General features: G+C 38.0%; 3 protein-coding genes across 9 annotated transcripts; all 3 read left to right on the top strand.

Annotated features, from left to right (window-relative positions):
• Window positions 1-1,116: 1,116 nt before the first annotated feature.
• On the top strand, window positions 1,117-7,933 carry LOC135943298 (uncharacterized). Its single transcript, XM_065489800.1, has 24 exons — window positions 1,117-1,162; window positions 1,221-1,315; window positions 1,449-1,656; window positions 1,715-1,897; window positions 2,019-2,151; window positions 2,209-2,365; window positions 2,433-2,609; window positions 2,657-2,744; window positions 2,804-2,853; window positions 2,918-3,022; window positions 3,078-3,200; window positions 3,259-3,543; window positions 4,294-4,330; window positions 4,392-4,489; window positions 4,550-4,757; window positions 4,813-4,992; window positions 6,318-6,453; window positions 6,528-6,687; window positions 6,744-6,920; window positions 6,971-7,055; window positions 7,114-7,163; window positions 7,229-7,339; window positions 7,400-7,525; window positions 7,584-7,933. The coding sequence occupies exons 1-24, from the start codon at window positions 1,153-1,155 to the stop codon at window positions 7,872-7,874; spliced, it is 3,273 nt and encodes a 1,090-aa protein (XP_065345872.1). The 5' UTR covers window positions 1,117-1,152; the 3' UTR covers window positions 7,875-7,933.
• Window positions 7,934-8,539: 606 nt separating this feature from the next.
• Window positions 8,540-13,122, top strand: LOC135938982 (traB domain-containing protein-like). Of its 7 annotated transcripts, none has more exons than XM_065483126.1 (7): window positions 8,540-8,737; window positions 10,011-10,213; window positions 10,597-10,848; window positions 10,908-11,166; window positions 11,483-11,621; window positions 11,679-11,802; window positions 11,869-11,988. In XM_065483126.1, exons 1-7 carry the CDS (start codon window positions 8,596-8,598, stop codon window positions 11,941-11,943), a joined length of 1,194 nt encoding a protein of 397 aa, XP_065339198.1. In that variant the 5' UTR covers window positions 8,540-8,595; the 3' UTR covers window positions 11,944-11,988. The 7 variants fall into 7 exon arrangements, with proteins under 7 accessions (XP_065339198.1, XP_065339183.1, XP_065339190.1 ...); XM_065483111.1 differs by having other exon boundaries at window positions 8,540-8,953; XM_065483118.1 differs by lacking the exon at window positions 11,869-11,988 and adding an exon at window positions 12,164-12,304 and having other exon boundaries at window positions 8,541-8,953.
• Window positions 13,123-13,247: 125 nt separating this feature from the next.
• On the top strand, window positions 13,248-16,505 carry LOC135938977 (uncharacterized). The gene is made up of 11 exons (XM_065483074.1): window positions 13,248-13,612; window positions 13,847-13,979; window positions 14,042-14,187; window positions 14,244-14,513; window positions 14,702-14,790; window positions 14,847-15,009; window positions 15,063-15,366; window positions 15,425-15,576; window positions 15,635-15,867; window positions 15,928-16,177; window positions 16,228-16,505. Exons 1-11 carry the CDS (start codon window positions 13,546-13,548, stop codon window positions 16,431-16,433), a joined length of 2,013 nt encoding a protein of 670 aa, XP_065339146.1. The 5' UTR covers window positions 13,248-13,545; the 3' UTR covers window positions 16,434-16,505.
• The last annotated feature ends 693 nt before the right edge of the window (window positions 16,506-17,198 follow it).

Raw genomic sequence — 17,198 nt, 5'->3', positions numbered from 1 at the left:
TGCTTATAACTCGTGTTACATTGCTCATTTATATAGTATCTTATTCAATTTAATTTTAAATGGCGCTTGCTGAGTTATTGAATCTTGAGAATATTGAGAACCTTTATGAAATGTTGTAGTGTAACTTTCATATTTTCACCCAGTGACATTTTTCAATTTGAGTATCTATGAATGACGAGATGCTCATCAGATCCTAATTAAAATGAAGTGCAAATGTAAAAGTGTGATCAAATTGTTTCACTGTCTCAAAATTTACAATAGTGGGCTTATGGAAATTAATTCTCATACTATGTAGCCTGCCATAGTAAATTAATTAGTATTTGTAATGCAAATAAATTTAACTAATATATTGACAACAAGTTGCGCGCTAAATAAATAAATGAAATATGATTGCAAATAAGGAGTGTGAAAACAGCGCCATTATGCAGCGGTGCAAGTTTGTTGCTGACCGACTTTTTTACTACTTAACAAATCTGCATGGAGACACGCGCTTTGTTGAAAATCTAATGGACAGCTAGGTGGAGAGGAGAGCACTTTAGCAATTTGGGCTTCAATTTTTTATAGAAGCCGTATCAAATTTGAGTGGTGTGTATTGAATGCAAGATGACAGTACAATTTACCCTATTTACTACCAATAATTAAAAATCAATTCAATTGTGAACATACTGCCTTGATGTTTGAATAAGATTTACATATGGTAAGATGGTGAGCTATGGAAATCGATCGTTTAAATGTGATATTTGAAAATTTTCTCTGCTGCCTGGAACAGGCAATCTTTACATGGAAGTCATGCAACTTGTGGCCACATCTTGAAAACTTTGAGAATAAAAAATGTAATATTACATTACGCGTTTGATTAAAAATTTCAAATAAGGTTTATTTAACTATTCTGATATTGCAATGACGTTTGTTGAGGCTAATAGGAGATTTAAGAATTTTAAATTTAGTGAGACTTAAAAATATTTGACTCCAAGGTAATAAATTTTATAGAGACGTTATCTTTGAAAGAAATTTACGGCCGCCACGGCCGCAAATATTGAACTTTCATTAGCCAGCTTAGTTTATGGCATATCAAATATAGAGAACAAAGCATGAAATAAATGACCTCATTGAGACAGTTCCACTTCGCCAGAGTTGCCTCTAACAAGTACCATGCAGCAAGGTATTGTGTAAATTTCCAGTTAACCAAAATTATAACTCAATTCAAATCAATTTTTAAGGATTACCTTTCGAAAAAGTCCCTGAGATTTCCTTCATGGACTTCATATTTGGTGGTTTCGAGGAAACATCTAGCTACAAGGACCGACCGTGGATTGTAATGTTTTTATGCACTGAATCAATTAATTTGCAAAATTTATTACAATTCCATGACCAGGAAAATTATTATTAATAGCTATAAAAGTATTAATCATGTTCGGAAATTTCTAATTTGAAAATTTGATCTGCAGGTTGATATCCCATCCGGAAGATCAGTCACGTTTGGCCAAGTAAAGGAAGACGCTGTTAAAATCGCGAGCGGTCTAGTCAGACTGGGCTTTCGGCCAGGAGATGTTCTTTATTTTGTAACTTACGAAGCTGCACGTTTGTTCCTGGTCAAGATTGGAGTTTGGATGCTGGGTGGAGCTGTTCGAGGCTGCAGCCAAAATGAGCTTTCAGGTGATATTTTTCATTTTAACCACTCTCTAGCAATATATCTAATAGTAATTTTTTTTAGATGACTATGCAAGGCAAATCAAAGAGAGCGCCGTTAATTTTGTACTAGTTGACTCAGAAACCATCCAAGTCATCCAACCTGCTCTGGATATCTTGAAGTATGATGGCTGTATCATTAGTTTGGGTGATGAGCCTATTCCAGGGACAACTAATATTTCTAAACTGTTAGCAGATGATGGCTCTGGTTTGTAGGATTTTTAGATTTCATAACATTTTAAAACTAAATCATTCTGCTGGCGTGCATTTAATTTATATCAAGATGTACATATGTTACGGTTTTATAATATATTGCATCATCTCCTCAGCATTGAAACAGCCAACTAAAATTAATCCTAAGGAGGATCCTCTGGTGATTTTAAACACAAGCGGTTCAACTGGAAATCCAAAGGGAGTAGTTCATACACACTACTCTATTGTTGAGAATATGAAATCGTTGAGGTGTTTTACAGAACTAATTTCATTGCAATTTCCTAAATAGAAATTATATTTGTTTAGAAATGTTCCACTTGAGGATTCACTACTTGAATTTATGATCAACTACGGATTGGGTATATTTATTCTCGCAATGCATTATCTGAATACTGGCCGCACCATCTACCATATCAACAAATTTGAAAGGGGAACTTACTTTGAATATTTAACAACATACCAGGTATGAATACCTCCGTGTGCAATAACAAAAAAATATACATTTTGTTTTAATAAATTGGATATTGCAGCCTCGATCCATTCTGTTCTATCCTCATGTTGCTAATTGGTTTGCAAGATGCGATGACCAGCTTGAAACTCTGCGTGATGCAAACATCATAAAACTGATGTTAGTAGGAGGTTGGGTGCTGGATCCAACCACAGCAGATTTGCTCTGCGAAAAGCTATCCAACACTCATTTGATGCAGGTTCAAATACCTTTTGAATAAAATTCACATTAATGCAATTGTAACAGATTTATGGCATGACCGAGATTGGGTTTAGCACAAGCACGAAAAAAGGGCAAATAAAGCCATTAAAGCTGGATAGATGCACGAGCGAGGGTACAAACCTAAACTTACGCAAATTGGACAGTCTAATTTTACTAATATATGTGTTTTAGGACAGGTGGTTACTTCTTCTGGAATGTTTCTACCCTCATACGAAGGAAAAGTAAATTTTTATTTCTGATTCTTTTTTAGAACAGCATTTAACACGCTAAATTTATTAACATCAGATACTCGGTGTGGATGACAAGAAGAGAGTTGGTCCACACGAACTTGGGGAGCTATACGTGAGATCGCCCTGTATTGCGAAAGGTTACTTGATGCCAGGCAATAAGGTTTTTGAAAACATTATGGCTAAATATGAAATATAGTTGGCAATTAATTTATAAGGTGCAAAAATTAACTGACGAAGAAGGTTGGTTCCAAACTGGCGACCTCGGGATCCAGGATGAAAAGGGCAACATATTTATAAAAGAGAGGGCAAGGTTCATGTACAAGTATCGTATGGATTTCGTATGTCTCGCCGTCCATACTACTTTATTTGTACTTTTTTATATTTTCTTCAAAACAGGTGTTGCCCTCAGAAATCGAGGCTGTGCTTCTAGAGCACCCTGATGTCCAAGAAGCTGGGGTAGTTGGAATGCCTCATCCTACCACTAATAATACCTCAAGGGCTTTTGTAGTTATTAAAAAAGGCGGAAAACGCAACGAGGAAGAGTTATGCAAATTTATTTCGGACCGTTTGCATTATAGCAAGCATCTTCACAGCGGGGTGCGATTCGTTGAAAAACTGCCCGTGAATAAAGGCGGCAAGTTGGACAGGAAAGCGCTTCAACAATTTGCATTTGACAACAATTAAATTTCTCCATCTAGTAAAAATTTGTGTTAGTTGGCTAACGGACAAAGATGAGAAATGGTGTAGATTATACAAATAAATAGAGTATTTTGAAAATTTCTAAGCGCATTTTTAGTTTAAAATCGGAGACAAATTTCTTGAAAAACTAATGCTATTGATTCGAAAGATTTTTCAACCACGTGTTACGCTCGCATTCACCAATAAGAGCAATTCTTTTTGCTGTGAAAAATTGTGCAAGTAGTGCAGTTGACTATGTGCTTAATTTTACCCATTTAACCAATTTTTTCTATTCGTGCCATGGCAGTCACATCTAATTAAAATGGAAACTATAAATGAAAGCTAAATCTGTGGCTAACCACATCCCCAATAAAATAGCATCTTAAAAACATTGTTTTAGTGTGTCTACAAGTATATGTCAATATATATACATAGTTTCACATGACACACAATTTTCCACGACCCAAACAAGGTTAAAATTTTCAAGTCACATGACGATAGAGTGACAGCAAAATAATATTATAAAGTCCTGGTGAGCAGGGGCACGAAATTGTTCGAACGACTGTCACTTTTATGTTTTAAAAAGTTTAACGGAAAGATTTATTTCAGTAAAAATTGGATACGATTTCTTGGACCTTAAACTTTATCATACTTATATTTGCCAAACAAGTTCAAAATATTAACCAGTATCTAGTAATCAACACAGATAAGGCAGCTCAACTTGTATATTTTGTAGCAGTGCGCAGTTGACTTTCTGAGAGGAAAACCACTAAAACTATGGCTGGAAAAGGTACAAAATATTTCTATCGTTTATGTCATTTTCACACTTTCGTTCTAATTTTTATTCACAGGATGGAAGTATGAAGACGTACCAGATGTGTCGTTTACGGATTTTATATTCAATGACCACGATAAAAGAATTGAGTCTTACAAAGACCGTCCATGGATCGTACTAAAATTGGAAAGGAGTCATCAGCATTTTTTATCGTCTTATATAATTTGATTGTAGGTGGATATTCCGTCGAACAAAACCGTGACCTTTGGACAGGTTAAACGAGACGCGACAAACATAGCAATCGCTCTAGCCGAGCTAGGTTTCAAAAAGGGTGACTCGCTTTTCTTCGTTACCCACGGATTTGCTAATCTCATTTTGGTCGAAATCGGCGTTTGGATGCTGGGTGGAGTAACCAGGGGTTGCGACCAGCAAGAAACAATCGGTTGGTACACGGTTTCATAATTTGAATTTCGATTTTAACTGATAACTTGGAGTAGAGGTGTATGCACAACAGATAAAAGAGATGGAAGCCAGATTCATTGTGATCGACGAGGACACGATGGACATCGTCCAAAAAACAATAGAGGCGTTCGAATTAGAAGTAAATTTAATCAGTATTGGGGACCAAGATCTACCGGGAACTGTGCACATTTCCAAGTTGCTTGACAATCGGAAAGGTATGCATTTCTACCGTCTAATTTGAGCTAATGTCCAGTAAAAAAATTATCATTATAGATAACATTGAGTTCATATAATTATGATAATTACATATGTGTGACAGAGTATATCTAATATTATTTTTGATATAATTTTCCTTGTTCCGTCGACGCCAAGACCGGTCCTCTATTGCAATAATTAATACTTTAATTGCCTTTTCCGTAAGAGGATCCGAGACATGAAGTTTATTATAAATGTATGTAATGTACATAGTGCAAACACAAGCACTTTTTTAAAAAAAATATGTATCATTTCGAACCGCGCGTTTCCTTGATGATTTTACATAAACATAATAACATCGCAGCCTGTTCATGCAAAAGCATGCAAGAAAAATTCAGCTACATACCTTTTGCCCTTAAGACGTGTGTAAAATCCTCCTCGTTCCATTATATCTATTCCAAATTGGTAACACCCCATATCACCATAATCTTCTTGATTTTCTGCTGGTTACATATCTCTTCTGGTATTGTATCAACACACACCACACACACTACACACAATGATTCACTGAAAAACAACGCGTAGCACAAGCACAATGAATAGTTTGGAGCAAACAACTGAAATTGCGAGCGAAATGAACCACACTCATGCATTCCGATCATCAGCTGGGACTGAAGCGAGAAGCGACTGAAGTTCAATTTTTTTACACCAATAAGCATGGATGCTAAGAATATGTATTGCCGAATCTTGGATCAGTCACAGCCTCAGCTAGCTGCTCCTGCTTGCTGGTTCGTTGAACAATGTATGATCATTACGAAGACTGCATGGCGTTTACGTTATGCTCTATTCTAGCAATATTGCGCTGCAGGGAGTGCAGGGTGAAAGAAACCGACGAAACTTAAAATCAGATATAAACACGACAAACGCTTAAAAATGCCTAACAAATTTGTGATGCTGCTCCTATCTATCTGTCTCTGCATTTTATTACAAAAAATATTAAGCGGATTAAGCGTTACCGTTACCGCTGCCACACTATAATATTTATATTTACTCCAAAGCTTCACATTATTTTTAATCGAATCCCCATTGCAACTTTCACTTCTAATTTTTTCCTTTAACCATCTAGTGATCTAGGACCTATAGTACATGAAATCTTAAGATTTGTCCGATTTTTCCTGGGTGCGTGTGTCCTTTAAATTGCTCTTACACAGTATCATTGTTTTTAATTAATAATGAGGTTTCCAGAGTAAAATTCCTAGAAAAATTAGTTAAAATATAATGTTATTATATCTTTATTGTCTTTTGGTATATATGCTAACTATGTATTATATTTATGGTCCTGCAGACTCTCAGTTGAAACCAGTCAAAATAAACCCAGCAGAAGATCCGATGATCATTTTTAACACGAGCGGCTCCACTGGCTTCCCAAAAGGCGTGTTGCACTCTCACCGCTCGAGCACCGCTTTTGTACTAACATTGAAGTAAGTGTTTCATAATGAAAAAATTTACTGATTCCGTAATAAGACTGATTCAAAAATAAATTTTTTTTATTTAGAGGCTTAAAAATGGAAGAAACATTGCTACAGTTTTCCATAAATTATGGAGTTGGAATCTTTGGCATAGCCTTTGATTTTTGGAGATCGGGGCACACAGTTTATCACATTAACAAATTTGAGAAAGACTCGTCATACTTCCAGCATATAATGAAACACAAGGTGCGTCCAACAAATATCTCAATATAGTGTGATAAATCTAAGTTTTCTCGATACAGCCGCGCAGCCTTTTGATGTACCCTTTCATTGCGAACTGGTTCGCTAGATGTGAGAAAGAAGTTGCAAGATTGCGCTCTGAAAACTTTCTAAAACTGATTATGATAGGCGCATGGGTCCTAGACCCAACTACTGCAGATCTTTTATTTGATCTTCTTCCAAACACACACCTAGAACATGTGAAATGGATTAAACTTGAGATTACAGAGTTTCATCTTTCATTTTCTAGATTTATGGAATGTCAGAAGCTGGATTTGTTGCAGCAAGTTTCCCGCCTGGAAAACCTCAAGAGTTGATGAGATTCGTGAAAGATAGTGCGATGATACTTTTTTATAATTAACAAAAATTTATTTATTATGACTTTTTAATCAGGTCATGTTTACATTTCAACTGGTCTGCCTTTGCCAAGAGTGGAGATTAAGGTTTTTATTTTACCATTAAATCATTTTACGCCGAATTAAAACTTCCAGTATATTTTTGCCGTTAGGTTATTGACATGTCCACTTCTGAAACATTGCAAAGGGACCTGGAAGAGGGTGAAGTTTGCGTCAGATCACCCGCTATCGCAAAAGGCTATATTGTGGGTCCTGGATACCAAGTAATGATAATTGCACTACATTATTTAAATTAAAAATATCATTTACGACACAAATTCCAGGTTGATTCATTCGCACTTGATGATTATGGCTGGTTCAAAACAGGAGATGTCGGTTTCCTGGACGCAAAAGGTCGCTTGTACATAAAGGACAGAGTCAAGTTCATATACAGAGTTGAAGTTTCGTTTGTAATAGCGTCAATTTAAAATGAGGGTACGGTTTTTAATTTCTATTTGGCCTTTTTAGGTATCAGCGATTGAAATAGAGTCGGTGTTGCTGCAACACCCTGATGTGCAAGAAGCAGGTGTTGTGGCTATACCTGAACCTGTAGTGGTCAACATTTCGAGGGCGTTTGTTGTTCTTAAGCCTGGCCGCACTTGTTCAGAAGCGGATCTATGCAACTTTGTGGCAGACCGCATGCCCGATTGTAAACGGCTACATGGTGGTGTCCGGTTCATCGAGAAACTCCCTGCAAATAAAGGTGGAAAGCTGGACCGAAAATCCCTCAAAGAATTCGCTTTGGCTGACAATGAGTAATAGCATTGATTGTTCGATCACAAAATGTACATAATAAATTTGGAATATTGGTTGTTATACTGAGAGCCCTTTCATTGCTCTTCGGCCCGTTTTGTAACATTGAGTCAATCATTAATAATATACAGTTATAAATTAAGTAAGTGCGCATCACTTAAAAAAGCTGAAACGTTTTCTTTGCTTTATTATTTAAAAAAGGCAAAAAACAAGTTCTGAATGAATTAACGAAATTAACCACCTGTAGCCACATATTAAAACATTTTAATGCATAAGAACTGTGGCACAGCGCGGCGAGAGATTGCACCATGTAATTAAACGTTTTGGCTCTATTTAGCCAGCACTGTTTGCTAATTCTGTCCAAAAACGTTTTGTGATTTTATATCCAATTATTTATTTATGTATTTTTAATGACAAGGCAGAAGAATCAAGAATATATATAAATACATGTATAAGAAATTAAAAAAAAGGAATTTAGCAATACAATAGTGATAATTTTATCAATTCAAACTCCGTTTTATTTTGTAATAAGAATTATAGGAGAGTAATGCACTAGCATTATCAGGCAGGGCTCATTAGATGGTAAAAAAGTTTTCGCGCTCAGTCAGGCAAAGTGCGACAGCAGCGCCGCGCCCACTTTCGGTACTGGAACGGGCAACGTAAGTAAACGTAGATTGCTAGCAAACATCAAAAAGGCAGATTATACGGGCGTAAACAAGGAGAAGCCATGGCGTCCAACCTCCAAGAGAAAGGATCCAGCAACAAGTCGGCGGAATTGGACCTAAGTTCGGTGTCGACCATCGACATATCGTCGGACACGGAGGAGCGGCTGCTCGAGAACTCGACGGTCACAATTTCCGACGACGAAGGTAATTTGACCAACGGTTCGCGGGCGGGCGAATTCTCTTGGTCCGATAGTCCGCGTCCCGAAGTGTTCGAGTTCTCAGCGCACAGCCCGACCAGAACCAACGGTTTTGGCCATCCAAGCCTGGAAACGCCAACAAAGCGTCCGCACTCGCCGGAAATCGTAAGAGCCGAAAGCGTAAAGCGTAAATTTGACATCAACGAGGAAAATGAGCCCAAAGGTTAGTCTCTGCGCCCAGCTGCATTCTTCACACAAATATTTCTGGCTGACATGGAGCGGACGAGGGAGCGAGAGTTTTTGCAGATAGAGTGAGCGCATGATGTGGGGTTTGCACAAAAAATGTATCTTTTGTTATTTGATGAGCCATTATATGTATCTAACTAATTCTCCTCTACGTTTACACAACCTGTCAATCTTGCTACGTGGCCCCGATATTCCAATAAAAGTGTAATAAAAAGAGTCAAATATGGAAATGGCAATTCAAGCAGTTCAAGCTTTAACTTGATTTCTTGTTTTGCTGTCAATCTTTGCGTCACGCAGAATAACAATAAATATAATGTATGTATGTTGCAGTGCAAGTAAGTACATGAGTCCGCTTATCGTAGTGACGGATATCAATTAAATCTATTTTGAACACTCACAAAAGTAAATTTAATAATCATTATAGTGTTTTGAACAGTTCGATCGTTTATAATAATAATAATATTTAAAATGGAATTAAAATTTTAAAAAATTGTAATTATCAAAGTTCTGTGCAATCCCCATGGAGCTGCTCTCGATAGTTGTAGGGTTTCATTGCCTGTTGCGTCCTTGAACTCAATTCACTCTAACTTGATTTGGTTGTGGTTTAGCTTTTGGAACGACTGAGAGTGTAGAACATGTCTCCTGTGAAATCGAATCGTGTTAAGTACAGGAAAAGGTTTGAGGATGCGAGGATTTGCAGTGGCGAGAATGTTGGTATGCAGAATAACTGTCGTTTAATTTCTGCCCCGGAGACTCTTATCGACGGGATATCTTCCTCTTCTTTCACAACGCTCTGTATCATATAAATATGCTGTGCCCGCACCCCCCACGCATTTCGCCCGCCAGGAGTCCAAAATGGATATAATCTGTTGTAAAAAGTGAACGTGTTATTTATGTTGAAACGCAAGTAGCAAGTTCACTGCCCTCTCATTACAGCCATAAGTGTTCTGAATGGAGAGAAAAAAGTGGATGGACGACAAATTGCATCAATTTAACCCACTTTCTGCAGTCCAATTGTATTTTTCGTTCTGCAGAAACTGAAGCTGATGAAACACAAACAGCAATATCCATCGCTGAGACTGCAATCCTGAATTCAAGCGTCAATTCGACTGCTATCACTGATAAAGGATGGGATCTACCTCACACGGTGACCAAACTGGAGAGCCCCTCGGGAGGGGAGGTTTACCTGGTAGGCACAGCTCACTTCAGCAAGGAGAGTCAGGAGGATGTTGCCAAGGTAATTAGACTAGACTTGAACTTGTGCTCAAAGATTCTTAGCCAAGAAAGTAGAAGATAAAACATTTTCAATGATGCCTAAATTTATTTCATTTTGAGTTTTTGTAGCTTTTGATCTAGAAAATTGTACAAAAAACAGCTAGAAATATGTTACAATGTCAAATAAAGTTTTTTATGCGTCATTATCTCAACTAGGACAATCTGATTGATGTTGATTCTATTTAATGGCATCACTCGGTTCCTTTTAGACCTTATCCTATTTTAAAATATTTAACCAAAATTTTATCAGTTATATTAAATTTTTAATGATTGATTTTTGGATCGTTAATGATAGTTCAATGTTTAATTGCCATGGAAGTGACTAAATTATTCTCGCTTTGCTAGGTCATTCAACGAGTTCAGCCGCACATAGTAACTGTGGAGCTGTGCAAGTCGAGGATAAATATCTTGCAGTTGGACGAGCAGACTATCCTGGAGGAAGCCTCAAATATAGACTTTGCGAAGATCAGAGCCACAGTCCAACAAAACGGGGCGTTCAACGGCATGATGTATCTGTTACTCCTCTCCATGAGTGCCCATCTCACGAAGGAGCTGGGAATGGCTCCAGGAGGAGAATTCCGCAGAGCTTTCCAAGAAGTGAGTGTGATGCGTTTATTTTATAAATCAGGTCAGGATGCTGAAAGCAATTGTTGCAGGCGAAGAGAGTGCCTCAATGCCAGATTCACCTTGGGGACCGTCCGATCAATGTGACTCTGCAGAGAGCCCTGTCGTCCCTGTCGTGGTGGCAGACCATCAAGCTGACCTGGCATATCTTGACCTCGCGAGATCACATCAGCAAGGAGGAGGTCGAAAAGTGCAAGCAGAAGGATCTTCTCGAGGAGATGCTGGAAGAAATGACTGGAGAGTTCCCTGCCCTGAGCAAAGTTTTTGTTCACGAAAGAGATCTTTTCTTAGGTGAGTGAGTCAAGCATGACTGCACAGAAAATGAGAACTAGTCATAGCATGTCAATTTCATTTGATTTTTTATTTCAATTTCCAGTTAGACAAAGGTCTTTAGAGGTACACACAAAACAAATTTAAATTATTTATTCTTTTATAGCTATCTGCTTCTTGGTACTGAAATTTAATGTTGAAAAAATTTCTGAAAAATAAGAAAAATTGATTCTAATTAAAATATGTTTTGAAATTTTGTAGTTGAAGCGAAAAAATAAATAGATTCTTACTATTGCAATTTCATAAATTTTAATTTGAAACCTTTATACATTTTCAGCGCACTCTCTTGCTCTGGCAGCGCAGCCAAATGGGAATATTCCGTCTCGGGTAGTCGGCGTTGTGGGAATCGGCCATGTCCAGGGAATAAAAGACAACTGGGGCAAAGTAGACGAAGCAACCATTCAGAGCATCATGGCGTAAGCTGGTCATTTGAAAATCGTCTTGCCAAATTTACATGTATTGTCTCCTTACAGACTTCCTCAACCATCGAGGACAAGCAAGGTCATCAAATTCACCATGAAAGTGTCTGCAATTGGTCTGGTTGTGTGGGGAGCGTACAAACTCCTTCCTGTTCCCAGGATCACAGCTTTAGTGAAGGTAACACAAACACATTTACCAATTTGGAATGTTCGATTTCTGTTTTTTTTTCTGCGTCAATTTCAGAATTTTTGGGCTACAAACGGACCCAAAAGGTTTTATCTCATTTCCACACCCTATGCCAGAAACCCTTACTATTAACTTAGTTTTCTGTTTTTTGAATTTTAATAAAAATGGCGTTTTCAACCTTTTTGTCTTATTGTTCCAATTGAAACTTAAAACTTGTATGAATTTAATACTCCCATCAAGACAATATGGTTGAATCAGTTTAAATTATCGCGGTTCTCTGAGGTCAAGGGTTAAACTAACAGTGTCTTGTGATCAGCTGTTAGATTTTAAAAATTTCTTTACAATGTTTCAGTAATCAACAGTGACACAAAAGATGACTACGTCCACGAAGACATTAGGCTCGTTTACACGCCCGTGAATGTACCTGGACCTGGTTGTCCCCCTGACATCTTTGATGAAGTCATTGCATGTGGTTGTCTATGCCAGGACACTTGTTCCTCGTTAAATTCACAATGTTTGTGTGTGTCCAGGCATGGACCCAACTACTCTAACGATGGAGCAATCCTGAACTATCAAGACCCTATATTTGAGTGTAATTTAAGTTGTAAGTGCAAGTCGAGTGAGTGCAAGAACAGAGTGGTGCAGTCAGGCCCAGCGTACGGCCTTCAAGTTTTTGAGACCGGCTTCAAAGGGCGTGGTCTCAGAACGAGTCGTCATATTCCAAAAGATCACTTCATATGTGAGTACGCAGGCGAAATTTTAGGACCTGCCGAAGCGTCTCGAAGAGCTATCGCACAGGGGCCTGGCAGCAATTATATCTTGGTCGTCCGAGAGCACTCGGAGGGAGCCTCAACAGTAATCACCACCATCGTGGACCCTACCTGCGTAGGGAATATTGGCCGATATGCAAATCACTCGTGCGACCCATCCGCAGTGATGGTTCCTGTCAGGTCGTCCAGCCTGGTGCCTCACCTCGCCCTTTTCGCTGCTAGAGATTTAGACGCGGGCGAAGAAGTCACGTTTGACTACGCCGGTGGCGATAAAATGCCTTCTCTGTCCACAACGCCATGCCAATGTGCTTCTGGTAAGTGCAGAAGCTTCCTGCCCTGGGATCCGTGCTTGTTGTAGTGTTTTCCATGGTGCTGGTTTTGATTCTTAAAATTTGACTTAACGCTCCCTCTATTTAATTGTGTAATACATTTTTGCAAGCCTGCCAAATTTATAAGACACTGACAAACACGTGTTATTTTGTGCACACATGCTAACTTATGATAAGTGAATTAATAAATCTTATTTTTGCCTTTGAAGCAATTTTTTGAACATTTTATTTAGCATTCCTTCAACCTCGTAACGGCATTTTTGTTACTTTCCTCATGACTGGTGAAAGTAAATATTTTTAACAGCAGGGGCGCAGAACAGTGGGACACAGATAATTTTCTCCTGTCGCAGATAAGGGCGGCAGATAATGCACAGAAAGTTAATGCAAGTAGTGCAAGTTTCCCGTATACCCATAGTGGGTCAGGCTAAGGGAGCGCACGCCAGCATTATAGTTAGTGTATGCGCAATTTACCCAGCCAAGTCAGTCCTTCCGTCACCACAGTTGAGATAGGAAGTCAGCGTTCCTGCTCAACCTTTTGTCACGGATTAATGATGGGTTCTAAAGTGGCGATGAAGACGTCTATATGGGTTGACTGAATTCTTGGATTGCTGCTAAGGGGTTAAAAACCGCAAAATATGACCTCCCCAGTGGCACGAGCTGTCAGCCTATGTTTGGTGCTCTTCTCGCTTCAACTTTCTGCAGGTATGATTTTACCACGAAATATAGTGGCATAATATTTTTTGTAATTTTTACTCTTCAACTCTTGTCAAAATTAGAATTGTGTGTAGGTATTACTTTCAATTATGCAGATGCGCTTTTTATGCGGGCGTACGCATCACACATTTATTTATCTTCGTTACCAATCATTGAGTTAATTAAAAGAAATAGCATTGTGGAACATGTGAGCATAATACATTTATTTTATCTTTATTACAGGGCTCGATTGCATGCCTGGCGAAAACATCACTTTCGAAAAAGTGACAGGGCACGTTCCAATAATCTTCCTTCAAAAAACATTACTCCATTTAGAGCCAGGTCCAGTAGCACTTGTAAATGAGTGCATCAAGAGGTAACGTAAACGTTATCGTTTTTGTTGAATAACTGATCAAAGGATTGCTTTTCTCCTAAAAGGTGCCTGAGAGAAGGCGAAAATTGTGTTGCTTTTATCCTGGATTACAACCAGAATAGTTGTTTTAGCGTCAACGCAAGCCGCTCAGATAGCCCAGCACTTTTCACACCACAAACAGCTGACTATTTTGAGAAGATTTGCTTCAAAGGTAAGTAGTCTATTTAAAATTGATCATTTTTTCCTCCAATATTTGTTATCACGCAGGGCCACAGTGTGGAGCTGTTGGGGCTATGGTTGAAAGAGTTCCAGGCTTTGAACTAAGGGCTCTCCAGTCCCTGATAGTCGTTGAAAACACGCTGCGGAGAAGCGATTGCGCCGCTGCTTGTTTAACTTCCCACTTGGGCTGCAGATCAGCACTATATGACAAGGAGTGGGCAAAGTGCATCCTTATTGGACAAGACAGGCGCTCATTGCCTTCTGCTTTTGTTCCATCAGTCATGAACGTTGACTACCTAGAAAACCTCTGCTTTGATTGTGAGTGCAGAAATTTTGTATTTCTCCTCATAGGGATCAACTAAATATAAGCATATAATTTGGCTTATGGACACTTACATTTGTTTATTCTTCTCAGTTTAACATTTAAATCATACAGATAACACTTAGAGGCTTTTGTGGAGAGTGAATAATATTTTAATTTTTCTGCATTTGACCAATTTTTACAGCGTCCCAGCCAAGTTATTCCTTTGAGGAATTTCACGCAATTTTGCTAAATGCTGCTGATATAACGCTAACCAATTTGAGCTTCTCTGAGGTAGAAAATTTTGTTTATTTTGAAAACTTCCAATCTATTAATATTGTGCATGACAGTGCCAAAGGAAATGCAATCAAGAAACCACGTTCATCTGCAGAGGTTTCACATTAAATGACAACTTCTGCCGTTTGCACAGTAGCGATTTAACGAGTCGAGGTCCAGAAGCGCTTGTTTCGAATCCTAGTGGGGTCTATTATGAAAAAACGAAGAGCCTGGATTGTAATTAAATTTATTAATTATTTAGCCGTGAATAATGACTTAATGTTTTCAAGTGTTGATAAGGTGCTCAAAGACAAATATTATTGCCAGACTGCGAACGGATGAGCCATTCTTTGGAAGAATATTTGTTCAGGGCTATTCAGACGTATGCGACACGACCGGCCATGGCAAAAAGGACACAACTCTGAGCATTGACTCGCATTGCGCCAATTTTCTGGAAAATGGAGTCAATGTGTCGGTGATTGTGCAATACAATCCAATACTTCAGCGCCGTGGAGATAGAGCTTTGAATATAGCTTGCAGGTATGGTGACTCGCTGCTGAATGCTGTAAATGGTTCAATTGTAGTACAAGGAGAGTAAGTTTGAGTCATATATAATATGCCCACGGCTGCAAAAATAGCACGATACTTTCAGCCCGTTTTTTGGTGGAGCAGTCAGTATCAACTCTTCTTCCGTTCACTCGACGTCGAATATCAAAATTTTAATAACCAACAGAGAGGGTCAGGAAACTAGTGTCACTGAAGTGGGCAAGGAACTGGAAATGAGGATTGTAGCAATTCAAACAGGTAAATGTTTTTGTTTTACTAATAAATATTTTTAAACTAAAATATAATACGTTTTCAGATCCATTTGATATATCTGTTGGGAGACTTGTTGCCAGTAATGTTGGTGGCACAGAGAGTGTGTTGCTTTTGGATGAACGTGGCTGTCCACCTGATCCAGCAACTTTCCCAGCCCTGACAAAAGAGCCTGACTCTGGGAATTTGATTGCCCACTTCCGTGCTTTTCGCTTCACCAATACAACTGTTGTGAGATTCCACGTCAGAGTTCATTTTTGTCCTGGAACATGCAAACCCGTGAGATTACAAAAATGCCACTAACTAAAGCGCGAGAGTAGCAATGTCAAACCTTTTCAGGTTGATTGTGGCAACAAAGGCCTTTCTTATGGAAGGCGACGAAGAGATGCAATGAAAAGTTCCAGCGACTTTGCAGATTTTACAGGCACCCAAAGCCGTGCTTATTCATGGGCTGACAATGAGAAGCTAGTAATCAACCCAAGGGAAAATTATCCTCATGATTTGGAAGCAGATATTCTTGTGTTGGGTCCAGAACCAGTAGTGCAGCCAATTAATCTAACTTCCACAGAAAACAATTTCTGGACCACAGGTATAAATATTTTTTCGTTTTTAATTTAATTTTTAATTATTTTTGCACAGACGCAGTTACTGAGTCAGCACATCTAGGTGCGTCTGAGGGGTGGTGGTGCATTAGCATGGGTGCGTTTATTGGAGTATTAGTTGGCTGGATATTGCTGCAAATTCTACTGGCAGTCGCTGTCTGGACAGCAGCAACGCTTTATATGCAACATGTAAGCAATGTAAAACTTAGGAGGATTCGTTGGAATGATTCTGCATTTGATTAAAGAGGCGTATATTCACCAATAATTCCTCACAATTTTTTGAAAAATAAACTGAACAAATTTTTAATTTTTAAAGATTTTTTATTAGATCCATTCTAGAGTGTTTGTATCCCTGACTTGGAGAATGTATATAAGTTAATATAAGTGCGTGTTATTTATGTTTCAAAGAAAAAAGGCAATTTATTTAATAGCTCTTAACTCATCCTTTTCAAATCTAGAATCATATTAATGACTCATCCATGATTCCTTAAGCAGTGAAATATTCAATATTCTTCCTCTTCTCTTGTAATTTAATTATTGTTCTTGGAAATTGTAAAGATACAAATGAATATGTGCAATCTTAACTCTTCATTTTTATTTTTCACTTGCACGCATTTAAATAAGATAAAACATTGTGTACGTTAATATACTTTCAAAATTTATACTGAAGTTCCTTTGTATTAATTCAACTTTCTCACCTCTACTAAAACTTGAATATAAATTGGCGCAAGATATTAATGTGGACCAAAAGATGCGAACAAAATATATTTGGTATATATTATATGTTACTCTTTTGGCTTTTAGGAAAGGATTAGAAGATTTATCAAATTTTTTTCCAAAAGCTCAAAGAAAAAGAAATTTTAAATTATGAAAATGAAGCAAAACATCAAGCAATGTAAGAAACCCTTAAATAAATTATGATTTTTTTCCCCACGCGTTATCTATCTCCATTCATTGCCAGAATTATTCAAAAAAATCAATAAAAATGCAATCTCTCCACTAATATGG

This window comes from Cloeon dipterum, chromosome 1 (genome assembly GCF_949628265.1).
Source record: "Cloeon dipterum chromosome 1, ieCloDipt1.1, whole genome shotgun sequence".
Taxonomy (NCBI): domain Eukaryota; kingdom Metazoa; phylum Arthropoda; class Insecta; order Ephemeroptera; family Baetidae; genus Cloeon; species Cloeon dipterum.
This window is presented reverse-complemented; position numbering and strand designations above follow the sequence as displayed.

What these genes read in the sequence shown, in the direction of transcription:
- LOC135943298 (XM_065489800.1), top strand. An exon ending in CAGCCAAAATGAGCTTTCAG is followed by an intron (nt 1,657 to 1,714) that starts GTGATATTTTTC and finishes AATTTTTTTTAG; the next exon opens with ATGACTATGCAAGGCAAATC. An exon ending in GTTAGCAGATGATGGCTCTG is followed by an intron (nt 1,898 to 2,018) that starts GTTTGTAGGATT and finishes TCATCTCCTCAG; the next exon opens with CATTGAAACAGCCAACTAAA.
- LOC135938982 (XM_065483086.1), top strand. Translation starts at nt 10,105, where the DNA reads ATGGGATCTACCTCACACGGTGACCAAACTGGAGAGCCCCTCGGGAGG. An exon ending in CGAAAGAGATCTTTTCTTAG is followed by an intron (nt 11,167 to 11,482) that starts GTGAGTGAGTCA and finishes ATACATTTTCAG; the next exon opens with CGCACTCTCTTGCTCTGGCA. An exon ending in ACCATTCAGAGCATCATGGC is followed by an intron (nt 11,622 to 11,678) that starts GTAAGCTGGTCA and finishes GTCTCCTTACAG; the next exon opens with ACTTCCTCAACCATCGAGGA.
- LOC135938977 (XM_065483074.1), top strand. Translation starts at nt 13,546, where the DNA reads ATGACCTCCCCAGTGGCACGAGCTGTCAGCCTATGTTTGGTGCTCTTC. An exon ending in GTAAATGAGTGCATCAAGAG is followed by an intron (nt 13,980 to 14,041) that starts GTAACGTAAACG and finishes TTCTCCTAAAAG; the next exon opens with GTGCCTGAGAGAAGGCGAAA. An exon ending in GATTGTAGCAATTCAAACAG is followed by an intron (nt 15,577 to 15,634) that starts GTAAATGTTTTT and finishes ATACGTTTTCAG; the next exon opens with ATCCATTTGATATATCTGTT.